The sequence below is a fragment of the Dendrobates tinctorius genome, unplaced genomic scaffold, assembly GCF_039654945.1.
Source record: "Dendrobates tinctorius isolate UK_male_01 unplaced genomic scaffold, ASM3965494v1 ptg000034l, whole genome shotgun sequence".
Classification (NCBI taxonomy): Eukaryota; Metazoa; Chordata; class Amphibia; order Anura; family Dendrobatidae; genus Dendrobates; species Dendrobates tinctorius.
In genome coordinates this window covers 8,998,087-9,019,989 of record NW_027361702.1, presented here as the reverse complement: position 1 = coordinate 9,019,989, position 21,903 = coordinate 8,998,087, and the positions used below count along the sequence as shown (strand labels likewise).

At 46.2% G+C, this 21,903-nt stretch overlaps 1 protein-coding gene across 1 annotated transcript in view; it reads right to left on the bottom strand.

The window, feature by feature from the left end:
* Positions 1 to 21,903, bottom strand: part of BTK (Bruton tyrosine kinase) — a 289,004-nt gene that overhangs the window by 141,559 nt on the left and 125,542 nt on the right. The window contains exon 3 of the mRNA XM_073573073.1: positions 7,800 to 7,898. Coding sequence (XP_073429174.1) covers positions 7,800 to 7,898 — 99 coding nt within the window. The remainder of the gene's footprint in view (positions 1 to 7,799; positions 7,899 to 21,903) is intronic.

The following is a 21,903-nucleotide window of genomic DNA, read 5'->3' as shown; positions in this document are numbered from 1 at the left end:
GGCACAACAAGCAGGTAGGTAACAGCAACTACCTGCATGTTTGTGCTTAGGCACATATTTTGTTTTTCATAAAGTCCTGGATATCTCCTTTAATGCATAGGAAAAAAAGATTCTATTCACGCTCCCTCTGCTCCCTTGCCAAGTGGCGTTCTCTACTGAAGCCAGCAGCTGACTTCAGCATACAAGCGATGGGAATGCATAACGTCACTGCCATGCTCCCCCAGTCCCATGTAAGCCAACATAATCATCTGATTGGCTAGCATCATGTATTGCAGCGCTGCACTGCAAAACACTTCAAATAAATGTGAGTCCGAGGACTCATATCCATTTGAAACATGCTCTCGTGTCGGTGGGTCTCTAACCTGCATAAGCTTGGTTGCGGTCTCGGTCTCTGCAGCCACGATCGTTATGCTTCTGCATCAGAATTGTCATGATCTCAGGACAGGTTTGACTCGCACACGTGGGGTTAATGTCTGGAACCAGTGCTGATGACTGGCATTTCTGGGGTTAAAGGTTGTGATCCTGGTGCAGGCTTACCTGCACACCTGGGGCTATGATTGTGGCCTCTCCCTGGTTCTGGGAGAGGCTTCTTATAGCCTCAGGATGCTCCCATCCCCGTCAGTTATACTTTCGCCCTTGGCATTGTGTGGTGACCCCTGAGTGTGTTTTTGCTGTCTTCTGGTTGCTTGATAATCTGTGTATGACTCGGTCTGTTCTCTGGATATTGCTTTGGATTCTGCTTGGTACCTTCTATATCTGTTTGGTTTTGACTGCTGCTTGGCCCTGACTATCCGCTCTGTCTCATCCTTGGTACGTTACGGCTATCTCTGTGTATGAACCCCGTTTTGCCTGACTCTGAGTAATTCTGTATAGTGTCCTCCCATCTCTGAAAGCAGGACGCTAAGCCCCGCCCCCTTGCTGTCACATGACCGTAGGTCCCGTGTCTGCTTGCTAAACTTCAGCATCCACAGGTCCTATGCATCGGTACTTTCCGGCTGTACCTGACCCCGGTACCCCTACAGTGCGGGTGAGTCCCTGCTCAGCGGAGGCTGCACGCCGGCGCTGACAGGATCCTGACACTCAGGACACGCTCACTTGCTCAGTGAGCAAGTACAGTGCGGTGTTCCTGACATTATAACCGACCATTAAGTTTTTGTGTTTTTTTTTTTTGTTTTTTCTCTGCTGAGAAATATGGATCCCATACAATCTCTTGCTGAGCAAATGAAAAATCTGAGTCAGATGTTTCAGGGTTTATCTCTGGAGCAGCAATCTCTGGCTCGTTCTCAGCAGGTTTCTGAGACAGTGCAGGGGGCTTTAGCTGCTGAGTCTCTGGGGGCTGGGGCAAGTGATGTTGTTTTGGTGTCCCCAGAACCACCTGTTAAACTGCCTGATTTTTTTTCTGGGAACAAAAAGGAGTTCAGGGTCTTCATGGAGGGGTGCAAACTCTTCTTTAGTTTGAGGCCACGTTCCTCTGGTAACGAAAGTCAGAAGGTAGGGGTCATTATGTCTCTGTTAAGAGGGTCCCCACAAGCTTGGGCTTTCTCCATTCCTCCCACTGCCCCTGAGAGGGTGTCTGTGAATGCCCTTGGGCACATTTATGATGAGCCGGACCGAGTGCGATTGGCAGAGGACATGGTGATGAGTGTCTGTCAGGGGAAACACTCGGCTGAGTGGTTTTGCACAGAATTCCGCCGCTGGGCCGCAGAGGTCTCTTGGGACGACGCCACACTCCGAGGACTCTTTCGCAGAGGCTTGTCCGAGCGGTTACAGGATGCCTTGGCATTACATCCCCCACCTAACTCTCTCGAGGACGCCATCACCCAGGCCGTCCGGATGGACCGCAGGCTGCGGGCCAGGAGGGTGATGCAGGCAGAGACTCCATTGTTCCCTAGTGGAAAAGAGACTGTTTCTGTACCCAAGGACGTAGGGGCACTCTCCCTGAAGGAAAAGGAAAGACAACGCCAGAGAGAAAAGCAGTTATGCTTCTACTGTGGTAAAACGGGATTGGAAAAGGGAGTGTCCTGATTGTCCATCCTCAACCCGGTCAACGGGAAACGACTAGGGCTGGGTAGTCAGCGGGGAGACTACTCAGACCCTCAGGTACCCTTTTCCTAGTTTTCTAAGGTGTTGCTTCATGTGGAACTGTTAGTGGACGATTGTTGTTTTCCCTCTACAGCTTTCGTGGACTGCGGATCATCCATCAATCTCATTGACTCCCAATTGGTCACACGCTGTAAGATAGGGACAGTTAGACTTAAGGTTCCGATCAAAGTGGTGGCTATTGACTCCTCCCCCCTCACTAAAGAGGGAATTCTCTTTAGGTCTGACTTGTTTTCACTCAAAGTGCACGCTACCCATGTGGAAAAATTAAGCTGTCTGGTTCTGGACAATCTACCAGCAGGATTGGTGTTGGGCATGCCCTGGTTACAACGCCACAACCCAGTCATTAACTGGAAAATGGGGGAGATTGTTCAGTGGGGGTTTAATGATTCGATGTTATGTGATAAGTCTGCACTATTGGTTGAACCTGTTAAATCTGTATCTGTGTCATCTGTCGAGCTGGAAGTTATTCCGGAGTACCTGAAAGAATTCGAAGATGTGTTCTCTGAAAGCGAGGCCGAGACGTTGCCGTCACATAGACCCTTTGACTGCGCTATCGAGCTAGTCCCGCGGGCTAAATTGCCTAAAGCCCGTCTGTTTAATTTATCTGGCCCTGAACGCTTGGCCATGAAAGATTACATTGCTGAGAGTCTTCGCAAAGGACACATACGTCCCTCAGTCTCACCTGTGGCGGCAGGGTTTTTTTGTGTTAAGAAAAAAGATGGTGGTTTACGTCCCTGCCTCGATTTTCGTGAGTTGAACAAGATTACTGTACGAAATATGTACCCCCTTCCATTGATTCCCGATTTGTGTAACCAACTTTCAGGGGCAAAATGGTTCTCCAAACTGGATCTTAGGGGGGGCATATAGTTTGATAAGGGTCCGGGAGGGGGATGAATGGAAAACCGCATTCCTCACGACCGAGGGACTGTTTGAGAATTTAGTCATGCCGTTTGGTCTTACCAATGCCCCAGCCATATTTCAGAATTTCATCAACGTGGTATTCTCGGATCTCATTGGTCGTTTTGTTGTCATTTACTTAGACGATATTCTGATATACTCACACGACAGTCAATCTCATCTGAATCATGTACAAACTGTTCTCCAAAGACTGAGGGAAAATCATCTGTATGCCAAATTGGAGAAATGTTTGTTTTTTGTTCAAGAATTGTCTTTTTTGGGATTAATTGTGTCCTGTGAGGGTTTTCGCATGGACCCCAAGAAGGTGCAGGCCATTGCGAATTGGGTGCAACCCCGAGACCTTAAGGGTCTTCAGCGCTTCTTGGGGTTCGCCAATTATTACCGCAAATTTATTCGGGGGTTTTCACAGGTGGTCAAACCACTCACAGATCGATCTTGTAAAGGTGCGGATGTGAGAAACTGGTCCTCGCTCGCAAAAGAGGCCTTTGCGACCCTGAAAAGAAGCTTTATGTCTGCTCCTGTGTTAGTACAGCCAGATCCGTCCAAACCATTCGTCGTGGAAGTGGACGCTTCTGAGGTGGGGGTGGGGGCGGTGTTGTCCCAAGGGCCTGCCACTCTAACCAACCTCAGGCCATGTGCTTTCTTTTCCAAGAAGTTCTCTGCTGCGGAAAGAAATTACGACGTAGGCAATAGAGAGCTTCTTGCAGTCAAATTGGCGTTTGAAGAATGGAGGCACTTTTTGGAGGGGGCCAGTCACCCGGTTACGGTGATCACGGGTCACAAAAATTTGTCATACATTGAGTCTGCTAAAGGACTAATGCCCAGACAGGCCCGTTGGTCACTTTTTTTTTCCCGTTTTCAGTTTACGATTACATTTCGTCCAGGGTCTAAGAATGTCAAGGCTGACGCCTTATCGCGCAGTTTTCAGCCGGTGTTGCCCCCTGAGCCACCGTCCTCCATTCTTCACCCTGGGGTTGTGATAGCAGAGGTCTCATCTGAATTGGAACGGGAGATACAGGGGGCCCAGTCGCGGGCCCCGGCGGCCAAGCCGGAGGGGAAGTTGTTTGTCCCAGAGCAACTTCGCCTGAAACTCTTGCAGGAGTTCCATGAATCCAAGCTGAGTGCTCACCCTGGTATTTCAGCCACACGTCTGGCGGTGGCTAGGATCTTTTGGTGGCCTACCTTTGGTTCAGACATAAAAAAATTCATTGCTGGTTGTGGGGTCTGCGCTCGTTCTAAAAGCTCTCATAGCCGGCCGGCAGGGGAGCTGATGCCCTTGGCAGTGCCCGAAAGACCATGGACTCACTTATCCATGAATTTTGTTACCAATCTCCCTCCATCTAAGGGTAATACAGTGGTATGGGTAGTGGTGGACAGGTTTTCTAAGCAGGCTCATATTGTACCCCTGTCCACACTACCGTCAGCTGAGACGTTGTCCAGGTTGTTTGTGCAGCATGTGATCCGGTTGCATGGGGTACCCCTGAATGTGGTGTCTGATCGTGGTGTGCAGTTTGTGGATAAGTTTTGGCGTGCTTTCTGCGAAAAATTAGTGATGTCTCTGTCCTTTTCGTTTGCATACTATTCTGATAGCAATGGTCAGACGGAGCGCACTAACCAGTCCCTGGAACAAATCCTCAGGTGTCTAACCTCTGCTAGACAGAATGACTGGTGCGATGCACTGCCGTTGGCTGAATTTGCCTTCAATAGTCGGGTGAGTCAATCCACGGGTATGACTCCTTTTTTGATCAATTATGGGTTCAGTCCTCATTTTGGTGAGTTTTCTCATCTGGACTCGGGGTTTCCCGGGGCTGAGGGCTCTGTTCAGCGATTACAGAATACGTGAGCAGAAGTTCAGCGGAGTATATCTAGGTCTCAGGGCAGGTATAAGTTTTTCACGGACAGGAAACGAACACTAGGGCCCACGTTTCAGGTTGGAGACAAGGTTTGGCTCTCCACTCGAAATATTAAGTTGAAGGTTCCTTCAGCCAAGTCTGGGCCCAAATTCATTGGCCCATACAAGATTGTGGAAAAAATCAATCCAGTGGCGTATAGGCTGTACCTTCCACCCTCTTTCAAGATCCCTAACGTCTTCCACAAATCTCTACTGAAACCTTTTGAAGCAGTCCGGGGAGACTCCGAGTCTGCTGCTTCTCCTGTTTTGGTCGAGGGGCAGGTGGAGTACGAGGTTGGTCATATCTTAGATTCCAGGTTGGTACGGCGGTCGCTACAGTTCCTGGTTCATTGGAAGGGGTATGGACCTGAAGACAGGTCCTGGGTACCGGCCCGGTTGATGCATGCTGATCGCCTGGTGCGGGCTTTCCACGCTAAGTACCCGGGCAAGCCTGGGGGTCCAGAGGCCCCCCATTGAGAGGGGGGTACTGTCATGATCTCAGTGCGGGTTTGACTCGCACACGTGGGGTTAATGTCTGGAATCAGTGCTGATGACTGGCATTTCTGGGGTTAAAGGTTGTGATCCCGGTGCAGGCTTACCTGCACACCTGGGGCTATGATTGTGGCCTCTCCCTGGTTCTGGGAGAGGCTTCTTATAGCCTCAGGACGCTCCCATCCCTGTCAGTTATACTCTTGCCCTTGGCATTGTGTGGTGACCCCTGAGTGTGTTTTTGCTGTGTTCTGGTTGCTTGATAATCTGTGTATGACTCGGTCTGTTCTCTGGATATTGCTTTGGATTCTGCTTGGTACCTTCTATGTCTGTTTGGTTTTGACTGCTGCTTGGCCCTGACTATCCGCTCTGTCTCATCCATGGTACGTTACGGCTATCTCTGTGTATGAACCCCGTTTTGCCTGACTCTGAGTAATTCTGTATAGTGTCTTTCCATCTCACTAAGCAGGACACTAAGCCCCGCCCCCTTGCTGTCACATGACCGTAGGTCCCATGTCTGCTTGCTAAACTTCAGCATCCACAGGTCCTGTGCATCGGTACTTTCCGGCTGTACCTGACCCCGGTACCCCTACAGTGCGGGTGAGTCCCTGCTCAGCGGAGGCTGCACGGAAGCGCTGACAGGATCCTGACACTCAGGACACGCGCACTGGCTCAGTGAGCAAGTACAGTGCGGTGTTCCTGACATTATAACCGACCATTAAGTTTTTGTGTTTTTTTTTTGTTTTTTCTCTGCTGAGAAATATGGATCCCATACAATCTCTTGCTGAGCAAATGAAATATCTGAGTCAGATGTTTCAGGGTTTATCTCTGGAGCAGCAATCTCTGGCTCGTTCTCAGCAGGTTTCTGAGACAGTGCAGGGGGCTTTAGCTGCTGAGTCTCTGGGGGCTGGGGCAGGTGATGTTGTTTTGGTGTCCCCAGAACCACCTGTTAAATTGCCTGATTTTTTTTCTGGGAACAAAAAGGAGTTCAGGGTCTTCATGGAGGGGTGCAAACTCTTCTTTAGTTTGAGGCCACGTTCCTCTGGGGACGAAAGTCAGAAGGTAGGGGTCATTATGTCTCTGTTAAGAGGGTCCCCACAAGCTTGGGCTTTCTCCCTTCCTCCCACTGCCCCTGAGAGGGTGTCTGTGAATGCGTTTTTTGAGGCCCTTGGGCACATTTATGATGAGCCGGACCGAGTGCAATTGGCAGAGGACATGGTGATGAGTGTCTGTCAGGGGAAACACTCGGCTGAGTGGTTTTGCACAGAATTCCGCCGCTGGGCCGCAGAGGTCTCTTGGGACGACGACGCACTCCGAGGACTCTTTCGCAGAGGCTTGTCCGAGTGGCTACAGGATGCCTTGGCATTACATCCCCCACCTAACTCTCTCGAGGACGCCATGACCCAGGCCGTCCGGATGGACCGCAGGCTGCGGGCGAGGGGGGTGATGCAGGCGGAGACTCCATTGTTCCCTAGTGGAAAAGAGACTGTTTCTGTACCCAAGGACGTAGGGGCTCTCTCCCTGAAGGAAAAGGAGAGACAACGCCGGAGAGAAAAGCAGTTATGCTTCTACTGTGGTAAAACGGGACATTGGAAAAGGGAGTGTCCTGATTGTCCATCCTCAACCCGGTCGACGGGAAACGATTAGGGACGCTCCCATCCCTGTCAGTTATACTCTTGCCCTTGGCATTGTGTGGTGACCCCTGAGTGTGTTTTTGCTGTGTTCTGGTTGCTTGATAATCTGTGTATGACTCAGTCTGTTCTCTGGATATTGCTTTGGATTCTGCTTGGTATCTTCTATGTCTGTTTGGTTTTGACTGCTGCTTGGCCCTGACTATCCGCTCTGTCTCATCCTTGGCAAGTTATGGCTATCTCTATGTATGAACCCCCGTTTTGCCTGACTCTGAGTAATTCTGTATAGTGTCTTTCCATCTCACTAAGCAGGACGCTAAGCCCTGCCCCCTTGCAGTCTCATGACTGTAGGTCCCGTGTCTGCTTGCTAAACTTCAACATCCACAGGTCCTGTGCATCGGTACTTTCTGGCTGTACCTGACCCCGGTACCCCTACAGTGCGGGTGAGTCCCTGCTCAGCGGAGGCTGCACGCCGGCGCTGACAGGATCCTGACACTCAGGACACGCGCACTGGCTCAGTGAGCAAGTACAGTGCGGTGTTCCTGACAAGAATCAGTTCTGCATTTTTCACTCAATCCTGGGTTTTGCTTTCTATTATTGGTATGAAATACTGATCTTGTGAACGTGGTTTTAATACTAGTCTATGGGTTCGTGAACCTTACATGGATGCCATCCGTGTGGTGTCCATGACACATGGACCAAAAGTTGAGTGATTATGAGAGATATTATTAGTTAGAAAGCAAATAATTTTTAAACAGCTGCCTTACCAGAATTTGTCTTTCTATAGGAGGGTTTTCTTCAGGCTCTACACATTCCACACAAAAGATCTTTTCTAGATCTACTGATCCCTTCTTAGTTCCTCGGCGCTGTGAATAAAACATCCAATAAATTTTGGTTGACATTTTAAGAGATTCAGAACAAATTATTTGTTTTCCACAGAATAATGACTCATGCAGACGTCCGTGGATCTTGGTCCGATCACGACACGCAATGCATGGACTGGCCACAATTCTCCCAACTGGAGCTTGACAGCTTCATATATTTATATGAGGCTATCACTCTCGGGTCAAGAAAGCCATGGCCAGCCTGTGCATTGAAGTCCATGAAATAACCAATATCCAAGGATGCATGAGGCCTTATGGTCACAATATTTTCAATTTACATAGTTATCAAAGTTTTGGGCTGCACATTGTAAAAAAAGGATGTTGGAAAGCTAGTGTCGTTTCAAAGGCAGGCAACTAAATTATTACACCAGATGGAAGACTGTTCATCACATGTCCAATTTTCTCTAGAGGAGAAGATGACTCCATTTTTTCATTATGAGTCTGTGTGTGCCACACTAAGACTGGAGAAAAGCAAGAGTAGAAGAGAACTGTCTGAGGATTTGAGAACCAAAATTGTCAAAAAATATCAACTATCTCAAAGTTACAAAAACCCATCTCCAGAGATGTTGATGTTCCTTTCTCCACGATGCACAAGATAACCGAGAAGTTTACCATCCATGGCACTGTAGCTAATCTCTTTGGAAATGGATGACAGAGAAAAATTGATGAAAAGTTGCAATATAGGATAGTCGGCATGGTGGATAAGCAGCTCCAATCAAGTTCCAAAGAAATTCAAGCTGTCCCGCAAGCTCATGGTGCACCAGTGTCAGTAATGTGCGCGAGTAAGACAAATCCTTCTGGGAAAGCTTCTTCTGGACAGAGAGATACCAAGATAAAGCTTTTTGGTAAAGCACATGATTGTACTGTTTACTGAAAAAGGAGTGAGGCCTACATAGAAAGGAGCACAGTACCTACAATGAAATATGGTGTAAGTTCAAAGCTGTTTTGAAGTTGTTTGGGGCCTCTGGCACTGGGTGCCTTGACTGTGTGCAAGGAATTATGAAATCTGAAGATTGCCAACACATTTTGGGTCGCAATGTACTGAACAGTGTCAGAAAGCTGGGTTTGTATCCTAGGTCATGGGTTTTCCAGCAGGGAAACACACTTCAAGAAGCCCCCAGAAATTGATGGAAACAAAGAGCTGTAGAGTTCTGAAGAGGCAGCAATGAATCTGGGTCTAAATCCCATAGAACTTCTGTGGAGAGACCTTAAAATTGCTGTTGCAAAAAGGCGCCTTCAAATATGAGAGACCTGGAGCAGTTTGCAAAAGAAGAGTGGTCCAAAATTCCAGTTGAGAAATGTAAAAAGCTTGTTGATAGTTATAGGAAGCAATTGATTGCAGCATTTAATCCAAAGGGGGTGCAACCAAATATTAAGTTGAGGGTGACAACAATTTTGTCTGGACCATTTTTGGGGTTTTGTGTGAAATCATGTCCAATTTGTATTTGTTTCCTCTTTTTTTTGTGTTGTTCCAATACAAAGAATGTAAATAAATATGTGTATAACAAAACGTGTGTAGTTGCATGCATTTTCTGGGAGAAATACTTCATTTTTTTGAACAATTTCAAGGGTGCCAACACTTTCGGCCATCACTGTATTTAAAACCGGGTCACCCATATCCCATAAATACATACACAAGCACAGATAAAATCCATCTCCTTATATGATATGAGGCTGACAGTGTTTGTGTGAATTTATTAACTGTGCTTGTGTGAATTTATTCATGTGAAATGGGTGATCCAGTTTTAAATATATAGGTGATTATTTTTAATCATACTCAGTAAGAGTTAAGTTTTATATGTTTGCCTTTCTTTCGTCTATACACAATGGAAGAGGGTGACTGTGAAGGCACCGTTACACAAAACGATGTCCTAGCGATCCCACCAACGATCCGACATGATGGGATCGCTGGGACATCTTTACCCGACCTAGCTACAACAATTAATGACATCACGCTTTCCCCAGTACCAGAAGTCCGCTGCCTCGGAGTAACCTTTGACTCTGCCCTGTCCTTCAAACCACACATCCAAGCTCTTTCAACCTCCTGTCGCCTCCAGCTCAAAAATATTTCCAGAATCCGTCCTTTCCTCAACCCTCAATCTACTAAAATGCTTGTGCATGCCCTCATTATCTCCCGCCTCGACTACTGCAACATCCTTATCTGTGGTCTCCCTGTTAACACCCTCGCACCTCTCCAGTCCATCCTTAACTCTGCCGCCCGACTAATTCATCTCTCTCCTCGCTACTCCTCCGCTTCTCCCCTCTGCAAATCTCTTCACTGGCTCCCATTCCCTCAGCGTATCCAGTTCAAATTACAAATTCTGACCTACAGGGCCTTCTATAACCTGTCTCCCCCATATGTCTCTGAACTAATCTCCCGATACCTTCCCTCACGTAATCTCCGGTCCTCCCAAGACCTCCTTCTCTCCTCCACACTTATTCGCTCCTCACCCAACCACCTCCAAGACTTCTCCCAAATAGCCCCTATTCTCTGGAATTCTTTGCCCCATCAAGTCCGACTATCAACCACGTTTTTATCCTTCAGACGGAACCTGAAAACCCACCTCTTCAAGAAAGCCTACAGCCTGCAATGACCCCGCTACCTCCTTCTCTCTCACCACTACCGGTGATATCACCTCAACTAACACCGGAACTGCTGCAACCCACCAACCTAGTGTCTCCTTCCCCACCATCCTGTAGCATGTAAGCCCGAAAGGGCAGGGTCCTCTCTCCACTCTGTATCAGTCTGTCATTGTTAGTTTGTTTACTGTAAGTGATATCTGTAATTTGTATGTAACCCCCTTCTCATGTACAACACCATGGAATCAATGGTGCTATATAAATAAATAATAATATTAATAATAACAACATCGTTAGGCTGATCGCTGGTGAGCACAAGACAGCCCCTCCAGCGATCATGACCAGCGACGCTGGACGCTGGTTTCTAATGTAAACATCGAGTATCCAGGAGCCGCGTCTCCTGGATAACCGCTGTGTACCTTGGAAACCAGCGTGTATGCCGGTTTCCAAGGTAAACAGTGGGTATCCAGGAGCCCCGATGTTTACATTAGAAACCAGCGTCCAGCATCGCTGATCGCTGGTCTCTTGCTGCCACATGCAGCGATGCGTGCTGGCCAGTGGGAGACCAGCGATCGAAAAATGGCCCAGGCCGATCGAGCACGATCAGCGATACCAGGCAGGGGGGCTGGTCGCTGATCCCCATCACACACAGCGATCTCGCTGGCGAGATTGCTGTGGCGTCACAAAATCAGCGATCTCGCCAGTGTGTGACGGGGCCTTAAGATGCAGGAGCCTAGACTAGAGTGCTATGGAATCCCAGCAGGATCAAAACCTCTTAACACCTTCCACACTGAAGGGGGTTTTACACATAGCGATATCGCTAGCAATATCGCTAAAGCATCACCGATTTGGTGACGCAGCAGCGATATTGCTAGCGATATCGCTATGTGTGATACTTACCTCCGACCGGCTCCCCCGCTGTCTGTCGCTGATCGCGCAGCTCCATTTCTCGTTGGGCGCTTCCTGCTGGCGTCGACGAGCGACGCGTGGACGCAGACGGGAGGACGTCAGGATCGCCTCGTCTGAAAGGTAAGTAACGGCCGCTGTATCGCTGCTGCATCACTGTGAGATCTGCCTGTGTGGCAGATGACTAGCGACCATTTAGCGATATACCAGCGATCCTTACCGGGTCGTATCGTGGTCGGGATCGCTGGTGCATCGCTAAATGTAAAGGGGCCTTAAGTGAAAATCAATCAAAACCACTTAAGTTCAACACTGAGCGGACTCCAAAGAGGACCTGCGATCTGCCAATCTCTGTGACCTTCTGATCCCAGACACCCGAAAGGTCTCTGTCGGATGCGGCACATTCGTGACACTATTCTAATGTGAGCCCGATAGCGAAATTTTACATCACTTGCCACATTTGGAGAATGACAATAAAAATGGACGTGGTCTCTTAGAATACAGTTTAAGCTCCATTTATTAAATATGAGATAGGATCCATATATTTCATTTTCTGACTGTCAGTTCACTATGTGCTAAATTTTAAATCATAAATGTTGACATTTTATACATTTTCATAAAGATATATTGCTTCATTAACACCAACCACTAGAGATGAGCGACTTTGCCTTTTTTCGGGTCGAGTCGGGTTTCATGAAAAAAATGAACAAAATCGGCTGATTATCGTGAAAAGTCAAAGGCCGACTGAAACACGAAACCCAATGAAAGTCAATGGGGAAGCAAAGTCGGCAGGGAGTGGAGGACAGGAAACACACCTACAGTGCCCATTTGAATGGCAAAAACATCAATTTTTATTACTGAAGCTTGTCAACCTTAATTTACTTCATAATAATAGTTACACACTGAAAACTGGGGTTATTTGGCTAAAGTTGTGGAGGGGTAGGGCTGGCTCCAGGTTTTCATGTGCCCTTGGCCAAAGATCGCCCCTTTAACACATACCACAACTCATGATGCTCCGATACGGTAGAGAAATAGCGGTATAGTACAATGAAAAATACTTCACTTTTAACATCTCATGACTGATATCCATTTTAAATTCTCCAATAGCTCCAAAAACGGACAGTATATTACTCCATACAGTATTATGGGCACCGCATAGTGCGCTATACAGAGTAATGAGGCCCATATATTTCTCCATACAGAATCATTGGTCCCATATCATGTTTGAAACAGTATATGATGAGCTCCACATAATGCTACAGTATATGTTGGTCCCCATGGATGAAGCTCCACTGTCTTATGGGCCCAAATAATGCTCCATATATAATGGGCCCCATTTCTAATGCTCCAGTGTATAATGGGCCCTGTAAATACTGCTCCAGTGTCTGATGTCCACCTTTGGAATGCTCCAGTGTATGGTGGGCCCCAAAAATTGCTGTCCCAACATTGAAAACAATTAAATAAGTCTCCTCGCTAGGGAATCCCTGTACTAGTCTGGACTCCTCGTCGTCCCATCTTCCATCTCACTGCACTTGGCTCTATAGGCAGAGGGCGTACAGACATGATGTCATTGCGCTCTCTGATCAGACTATCACTGTCAGGACACGTGGAAGACATCATGGTGGTGGAGCAGGGAGAGGTAAGAATTTCAACTTTGCAAGTGCTGTGATCTGGAGCAAGCAGGGGGGGACCACTCGTTGGCGACGGCACTAGCACAGGGCCCCTCATAGTACGGCGGTGTGTGGCGGTGTGTCTGATGGCGGGTGGGCCCTCCCACCGGCAGAGCCACTTTTGCGTAGCCACTTTTGCATACTATGAGTGGCCCTGTGCCAGTGCCCTCGCCCATGAGTATGCCCCCCCACCTGCTCAAGGAACCTGCACTTTCATCTGCGCCTTCCTCTTTGTCACCATGTAAGGTGGTATAGTATGCGGGAAGGGGAACCTGAGTTTCCTCAGGGTCAGATTCTGGCTGTGTAGAGTGTGAGGGGAATGTAGTGGTCTGGGTCAATGTACCAGCAGAATCATCTAGCAGTGGCTGGGCATCAGTGCACTTGTGGCGTCCCCAGGTGTACGGTCGCCACAGTGGCATTACCTTCCTCCTAGGGAGTGTGATGTCATGCTTGGGAGCAACGAAGGATCTCTCTAGCAGTTTAACCAACACGCAACACATTTCCCTCTCCAGGCCAGCAGGGAGACCTTTGAACCTGACTGCTGAGGAGCTGCTTTCTGTGGTTGGGAGGAGGTAAGTTAGGGCACTCTGTGCAGGGAAGGGGAAGTGTGTGGACGTGAGAAGGGGAGCTGGAGGATGAGCAGAGTTATGGCTCACTCCTAGCTGGAGCGCATGGTCCGGATTCCGGTCTCCGAGTTTGTAGGGACACTGACGTTCCTGCAGCAGAAACCGGAGGAAGTAGCAGCTGTAAATGCTCTGTACCCAACTAAGGCTCGGAGGCCCCAGCATCGACGTGTGGGAGCGAGAAGGAAAAGGCTACGGTTGCCTGCCATACGAGAAAGTTCCAAAAGAGAGTCAACTGGAGGGAACTTCATTGAACTCAGCACTGCGAGTACCTCAGATAAGCGCTAGAACGGAGGCCACACTACCTATCTGCCGTGAGAGAATTCAAAATTGGCTTCCAGGCTGACAAACTCCATCTCCATTTGTACTCTGGGTCCTGGACGGCACTTACCAAGAACAGGTAAAGCAACTGCATGACTGTCTGTCATCTTTCTCCTGCGCCTGGCGCACGGCTCTGCTACATCCTGCACTGCACACCATCTACCAACTCTTTCATCTGCCCTGCGACTACGGCCCTACATGGGCAGGGCTTCTATATCTTAGCTGCACCACAACATCTGTCCCAGAGAAGCGACACTGCAGCGCTGGTCAATCTAATGAGAAACCACTGGTGGCGTCACGTATCATTCACCTATAAACGTAATTCACCCCTTTGCATGGACGCCCAGGGCCACGGAACGGGTCACCACCACCGTGACACATCCCTGTGAGACACCGGCCCGGTACCGATTAATCCCACTTCCCTGGCTGGCCACCCACACTCCATGTCAGATTCATCTTGGACTTGGGAATTCACGATTTGACTTGATAACCCAGGCATGGTATGATAGAAAGAGCTACATGGACTTATGTGAAGTGTGGCCTGCTGCATCATTCACTTTTGGTGGGGGTGAAGGACACAAGGAAATGGGTTCTTCTTGACCAGGAGCCAGCACTTGAGGATGCAGTGCTTTTATTTTTTGAAACTTCAGAAGAGGAGGCAATAAAGCTGGAGGCTGTGTCAGCAATGTAAGCCAAAACTTGTTCCTGAAGCTCCGTCTTTAAAAGCGGTTTACCTACTCCCAGAAAAGGGAGCCTACGAGGCCTTGTGGAGCCAGACAATAACGCCGGCTCACCACCTCCTGCCTTAGGTGCTATTGTGCTTTTACCACAACCAGCAGAAGCACCACCACCAACACCACCATCAGGACCAGCTGGCAACCCCCGCCCACTTCCACGGCCTCTTCCACCATACTTCTTCATTTTTTTGAAAAAGGTTCCCAAAATAACAACAGCTATATGGTACTGTAAAACAAGGTAAAGGGTCTATAGAGTATTGGTGAGAATTTGAATCTCACTGTAGATTGGAGGACGCTGAACTATTGTCTCAGGCTCAGTAGAGATTACACCGCAATGTGACAGGCAGAAATTGGCTGGTGTATGAGAAGGCAGAAGATGTATATAGTATTGGTTAGAATTTGAATCTCACTGTAGATTGGAGGATGCTGAACTATTTTTTCAGACCCAGTAGAGATTACACCGCAATGTGACAGGCAGAAATTGGCTGGTGTGTGAGAAGACAGAAGCAGTATATAGTATTGGTGAGAATTTGAATCTCACTGTAGATTGGAGGATGCTGAACTATTGTCTCAGGCCCAGTAGAGATTACACCGCAATGTGACAGGCAGAAATTGGCTGGTGTATGAGAAGGCAGAAGATGTATATAGTATTGGTGAGAATTTGAATCTCACTGTAGATTGGAGGACGCTGAACTATCAGGCCCAGTAGAGATTACACCGCAATGTGACAGGCAGAAATTGGCTGGTGTATGAGAAGGCAGGAGATGTATATAGTATTGGTGAGAATTTGAATCTCACTGTAGATTGGAGGACACTGAACTATTGTCTCAGGCCCAGTAGAGATTACACCGCAATGTGACAGGCAGAAATTGCCTAGTGTATGACTAACTACAAGGTGTATATAGAATTGGGCAGAATTGGAATCTCCCTAAAGTGTAGGGCTGTAAGAACGGACAAATTCCTCGGCTTTTTCTTACAGAGTCACACACAGCTTCAATTTGGCCACTGAACTATTGTCTCTGGCCCAGGACAGATTACACTGCAATGTGACAGGCATAAATTGCCTAGTGTATTTCTAACTACAAGGTGTATATAGAATTGGGCAGAATTGGAATCTCCCTAGAGTGTAAGTCTGTAAGAACGGACAAACTCCTCGGCTTTTTCTTACAGAGTCACACACAGATAGCTTCAATTTGGCCGCTGAACTATTGTCTCTGGCCCAGGACAGATTACACAGCAATGCGACATGCAGAAATTGCCTAGTGTATGACTAACAACAAGGTGTATATAGAATTGGGCAGAATTGGAATCTCCCTAGAGTGTAGGTCTGTAAGAACGGACAAACTCCTCGGCTTTTCCTTACAGAGTCACACACAGCTTCAATTTGGCCGTGATAACAGCCGGTTCACGGTACTGTGTGAGGAGCGTACACCGCTGTATGGTGTGTGAAAAAATGAACGCTCAGTAACTCACCAGGACAAAACAATAAAATTTGGATTGCTTTGAAAAAAGCAGTTTGATCAGCATTGTGAAAACAGCAATGCAGCTATCAGGGAGCCTTAAAAGGCAGCCTAATAACCAACAGAGTTCATGCACCAAAATATAGCCTCCCCTTGCACTGCACAGTAACTGGTGTGTTGTACAGGCAAAATCGCTAGCAGCAGAAGTAGTTTTTGGTACCTTCTTCCCTGCCTAACGCTCTCCCTACAGAATCAGCAGCAGCAGCTCTCCCTATTCTGAGATCAGCATAAGTAACATGGCGGTCGGCGTGCATGCATTTTTATACCCCCTGTGATGCCACACAAAGCAAGCCAATCACTTGCATGCCCTTCACAAACATGGTGGTAACCGCTGCCTATGTCATCACGTTGCCCACAGTGTCCGTTCTTCCTGATTGGCTGAAAAAGGGCGCAAAAGCATCTTTTGAAACGCGTGGCCGACCTCACGCTAAGGTCGGGTTTCGTTTCATGAAACCCGACTTTGGCGAAAGTCGGCGACTTTTGAATTTTTTCGACCCATTTCGCTCAACTCTACCAACCACCTCATTTACCTAGAAGGGCAATACACACCAGTAAATGTGGACCATTTTGTATGAAATCATGCATTTTAATGCTGGTTCTGGTCTACAATATAACATTATGAGAGGCTATGACGTTCTTTTCCCGGTGGTCCAGACTCCGATGTGTCCACCCATGCACTGAACAATATAAAACTCTTGTTAAGGGCAGTTTCACACGTCCAGATAATTCCGGTACCGGAAAAACTGGTACCGGAGCTATCCGTGTCCGTGTGCATACGTAGGCCATCCGTGTGACATCCGTGTGCTATCCGTATGTCCGTGTGTACCATCCGTGTGCTGTCCGTATGCTGTCAGTGTATTGGAAAAATTAGTTTCAATGTTAACCCTTTGACTTTTAAAACGCACACGGATCGCACACGGACAGCACACGGACAGCATCCGTGTGCGGTACGTGTTTACATGGACCCATTGACTTGTATGGGTCCGTATGATCCGTGCTGTTGCACAAAAACGGACATGTCAGCGCGTCATGCACATGGACACACGGTCCGTGAAAACACGCTGACATCTGCATAGACAAATTCATTAGAATGTGTCTACATGTGTCAGTGTCTGCGGTACGTGAGAAAACTGTCAATACACGTACCGGAGCCACTGACGTGTGAAACTGGCCTAAGAGAAACTGAGTAGGATTTTGCATTATGATAATAACTGCACAAAGGGATATAGTCACATATTCAAAGTTGTAGTTATGCAAATATTAAAAAAAAACCAAATACCGTATGTTATGCTTTGTGCTATGTTTTGCTATGTCCTAGGTGCTACACTGTTTTGCATTACACATACCCAGAAAATCACTCTGGCTTTCATAGAATTAGCATTTGCATACATATATTTCTTCATTGTATAAATAGGACAGTATGTAAATATGAAAGCTTACTTAAGACAGTAGATACTTTCTTTTTCAGATGTGTGATAGTTAAATTCCTGAAGATAATTTGTCAGTGATTGTCCCTGCTAAGCCATCTATATGGGCATGTAGGTCATCGGAAGCTGAATATAATGACACCTTGATATCTGCAATCTGATGTCTTATTCCAGAGAAATTCACGTTTTTTTATATGTAGATGAGCTGTTCAGATCTCTGAGCCAGACATAGATCTCTCTGAAGATCTGCTTCCAGAGGTTCTTTTAAATGATAATGGTGTTACCAGTGTGAGACATGTAGATCAGCAGAGCAGACTGTCAGTCATTACATGTCTCACACTGGTAAAGCCTCCTTTAATTTAAAATAGATCTGGAGGCAAATTCTCAGGGAGATCTTCACAGTTCATTTACATACTTATTTCTCTGAAATAAGACATTGGATCACAGATATCAAGGGTGTCATTTTATTCAGCTTACTGTGACCTACTGTATATGCACATATAGACAGGTTAGGAGAGATGATCCTACTGACAGATTCCTTTTAACCCCTTTCTGACATCAGGGGTAATAGTACGCCGATGTCGGGCTCCCTCCCTTTGATGTGGACTCCAGCACTGAGCCCACATATTTTCTGGCGCATGTCAGCTGTTTTGAACAGCTGACATGTGCCTCTAACAGACGCAGGTGAAATCGTGATCCACCAGCGGCTGTTAACTAGTTAAATGTCGCTGTTAAACTCTGACAGCAGCATTTAATACATGCTTCCGGCGCAACGGAAATCCTGCCCATTGGCGCCCGTTTCACATGACGGCGGGTCGCCGATAGGTTGGCATGACAACTAGAGGTCTCCAGCAGGGAAGCACTCATAGCAAGTGAGCATTTCTACTGCATTTGGGTGATCTGATCGTCGCCTGTGTGTAGCAGAGCCGATAAGACAACTGCAGCTTCCAGTCTCCCATGGAGACTATTGAAGCATGCCAAAAGTAAAAAAGAAAAGTTTTGAAAAATATTAAAAAATAAAAAAATATTAAAGTTCAAATCACCCCAATTTCGCCCCATTCAAAAAAAAAATAAAAAAAATCAAACATACACATATTTTGTATCGCCGCATTCAGAATCGCCAGATCTATCAATGCAAAAAAAAAATTAATCCGATCACTAAATGGCGTAATGAGAAAAAAAGTCAAAACGCCAGAATTACGTTTTTTGGTTGCTGCAATATTGCATTAAAATGCAATAACGGGCGATCAAAATATCGTATCTGAACAAAAATGGTATCATTAAAAATATCAGCTCTGTGTGCAAAAATAAGCCATCAGCCAATACGAGATCACGAAAAACGGAGACACTACGGATATTGGAAAATGGCTTGATTTGTTTTTATTTTTACCAAACTTTGGATTTTTTTTCACCGCTTAGATAAAAAAGAAACTAGACATGTTTGGTGTCTATGAACTCGTAATGACCTGGAGAATCATAATGGCAGGTCAGTTTTAGCATTTAGTGAACATGGTAAAAAAAAAAACCAAACAACTGTGGGATTGCACTTTTTTGCAATTTCACCGCACTAGGAATATCTTTCCTGTTTTCCAGGACAGAATATGTTAACTATAACGGTGTTGTTCAAAAGTACAACTCGTCCCTCAAAAAGCAATCCCTCACATGGCCCTACTGACTAAAAAATACAAAAGTTATGGCTTTGGAAAGAAGGGGAGCAAAAAAACGAAAACGCAAAAACGAAAGTACCTCCGGGGGTTAAGGGGATTATTTTGCTTGCGTAAAAATATACCTTAAGTGTAGTGCAGCTGTTAAAAAAAGCTGAAGGTCTAAGGAGTAACATTTTACCTTGAGGAGAAAATCAAGTTAGCATAAGGATATTTATAGGCCATGACGTGTTCCCTTGAGAATTTAAATATGTAAATATTCTCTTCAGAGAGTGAGAGGATGAGAACTCTACCTATGACAAGTAGCAATCCTTGATGTCAATATCAACTTTTTGTTGATACTTGAAACATGACAAAGGATAAGAAGACAAACCAAAAATTCCATTTGCAGAAACATGTTTCAAGGTCTTTGCCTCTCATTAGTGCAAAACAGGAAAGTGACTTGGCTGTGTGACAGGCCTCTGACAGGGTTCAAAAGGGTTAAGTTTCTCTCCCCAGTCAGAGACATCTCACCTAACCAAAACAGCTCATTGCCCCTTTGCATTGATGAGGGGCAAAGACCCCAAAACAGAAGTCTGCAAATAGAATTTCTGGTTTGTCTTCTTATGCTAAGTCATGTGGATGTGCCCTTTAAACAGTTGATATTAAATTTTAGGATTGCAACAACAACAAAAAAACTAGAAAAATGTGAAATTCTCTAATGGCACTTTAGGAGTCAATGAGAATAGCTGACACAAATGCAACATTAATATATATAGGTAGGAGGAAAATTAAAGGGATTGTCTACTACTTTTACAACTCTTTAATAAACAACAGGGGCCCAAGTTAAATTAAAACTCACTTTCTGGACCAGCACCATTCCAGCTATATGACTGCTTTCACGTGAGCTCTGCAGCCCATCAGAGGCTGAATATGGCCATCTTCGCTCATACTTCTGTTGTGTGAAGCTATTTAGTGCAAGGTAAGTGTGAATGCGCAGCTGATAGATAAGTATTACTGTATGTGCGCAGTGTTGGACTGGGGAACATTGGGCTCTCCAGAGGGCTTCTTTCTGAGGGCCCAATTTTCATCTATTCGAAACCAGTGCATTATCATTAGAGATGAATGTATCGATTTGCGGGACTACGGTGCATCGTTCAGATCAGTGGTACCTGGCTACTGCACAGAAAACCTGAAAATCTCTTACCTTATGGCGTCCTCAGAGCAGCATTTGATTTTTGTCACGGCTGCAATGTGAAAAGATAACATCACATAAGCCCAGTTAATCAAAACCACACCAGGGATGCCAGAAGGTAAGAGTTTTGCAGACCTGTCATCCAGCCTCCAGGACACTGGACCGGAATCTCATCTCTAATCATCATTAATGGGTTCTTCAGACCAGGGCTAATTTTTCACCATCAATGTATCTTAAGATATTGCCATAAGATGCACAATGTTGGGATTTAGCTCTACTTGCTGGTTCGATCCATCATCGATCATATGCAATTTGCATTCTTGTGGTCACGTGCTGATGAGGGAATCTTCCTGCTTTTCGGAATGGTAATATTAAAGCAATGAGAGAAGACGTGAGAGAAGTTAGTTGGAACATGACCACAAGTATGCAAATCCGATATGATACCCTCATACTGAATTTCCCACCACAATCACAGTATGATGAACCTGTAACAGCAGGATGATTACCACAGCTCTGGATGTTACTGGAGTATAAGTCAGATATAACAGTTGAATGATGATCGCAACTCTACTCCTCTCAGAGTCAAAGTTTATTTGTATCGCTCACATCAGCGCATGCGCAGTACAAACTTTGATAAACAGCACAAAATCACACAGGGTGCTTTGTTTTTTTCTGCTGGACAGTATGGATGGTAGAAAAAAAGGACCTTTCTTTTGTACTGTCCTTGAATTAGTGGACAGTTGGTAACACAGATCTCTGTTTTGGTGCATTTCACTAATTTGGGAGTGAAACAGCATTATGCTGGTAGATAGACAAGCAACTCTTTTATGCTATGTACACAAAAAATGTCTACACTTTTTATTTTCATAGTTACAACAAGTGTGGTCATAATGTTTCTCTTACTTAAGTTATACAAATATTACCCAAAACAGCTCAGTTTTTACAAGCATCCCCCTTCTGACCAAGGAGAATACTTACTGTAGGCCTGCCCCCTTTGCATAGTATAAAAAGCAACCTAAAAAGGGTTTAAAAAGAGTTGTCGGCTCCTCATGTCAAGGGACCTCAGAGAGTGGATAGGAAATTGTGTGGACCTGGAAAAACTTGTGCTGTCAGGCACAATGTCACACTGTAATGGTCATCTGTTAGGAAGGGGAGGTTAACCCCTTCATGACCCAGCCTATTTTGACCTTAATGACCTGGCCATTTTTTGCAATTCTGACCAATGTCCCTTTATGAGGTAATAACTCAGGAACGCTTCAATGCATCCTAGCGATTCCGAGATTGTTTTTTCGTGACATATTGGGCTTCATGATAGTGGTATATTTAGGTCAATAATTTTTGCGTTTATTTGTGAAAAAAATGGAAATT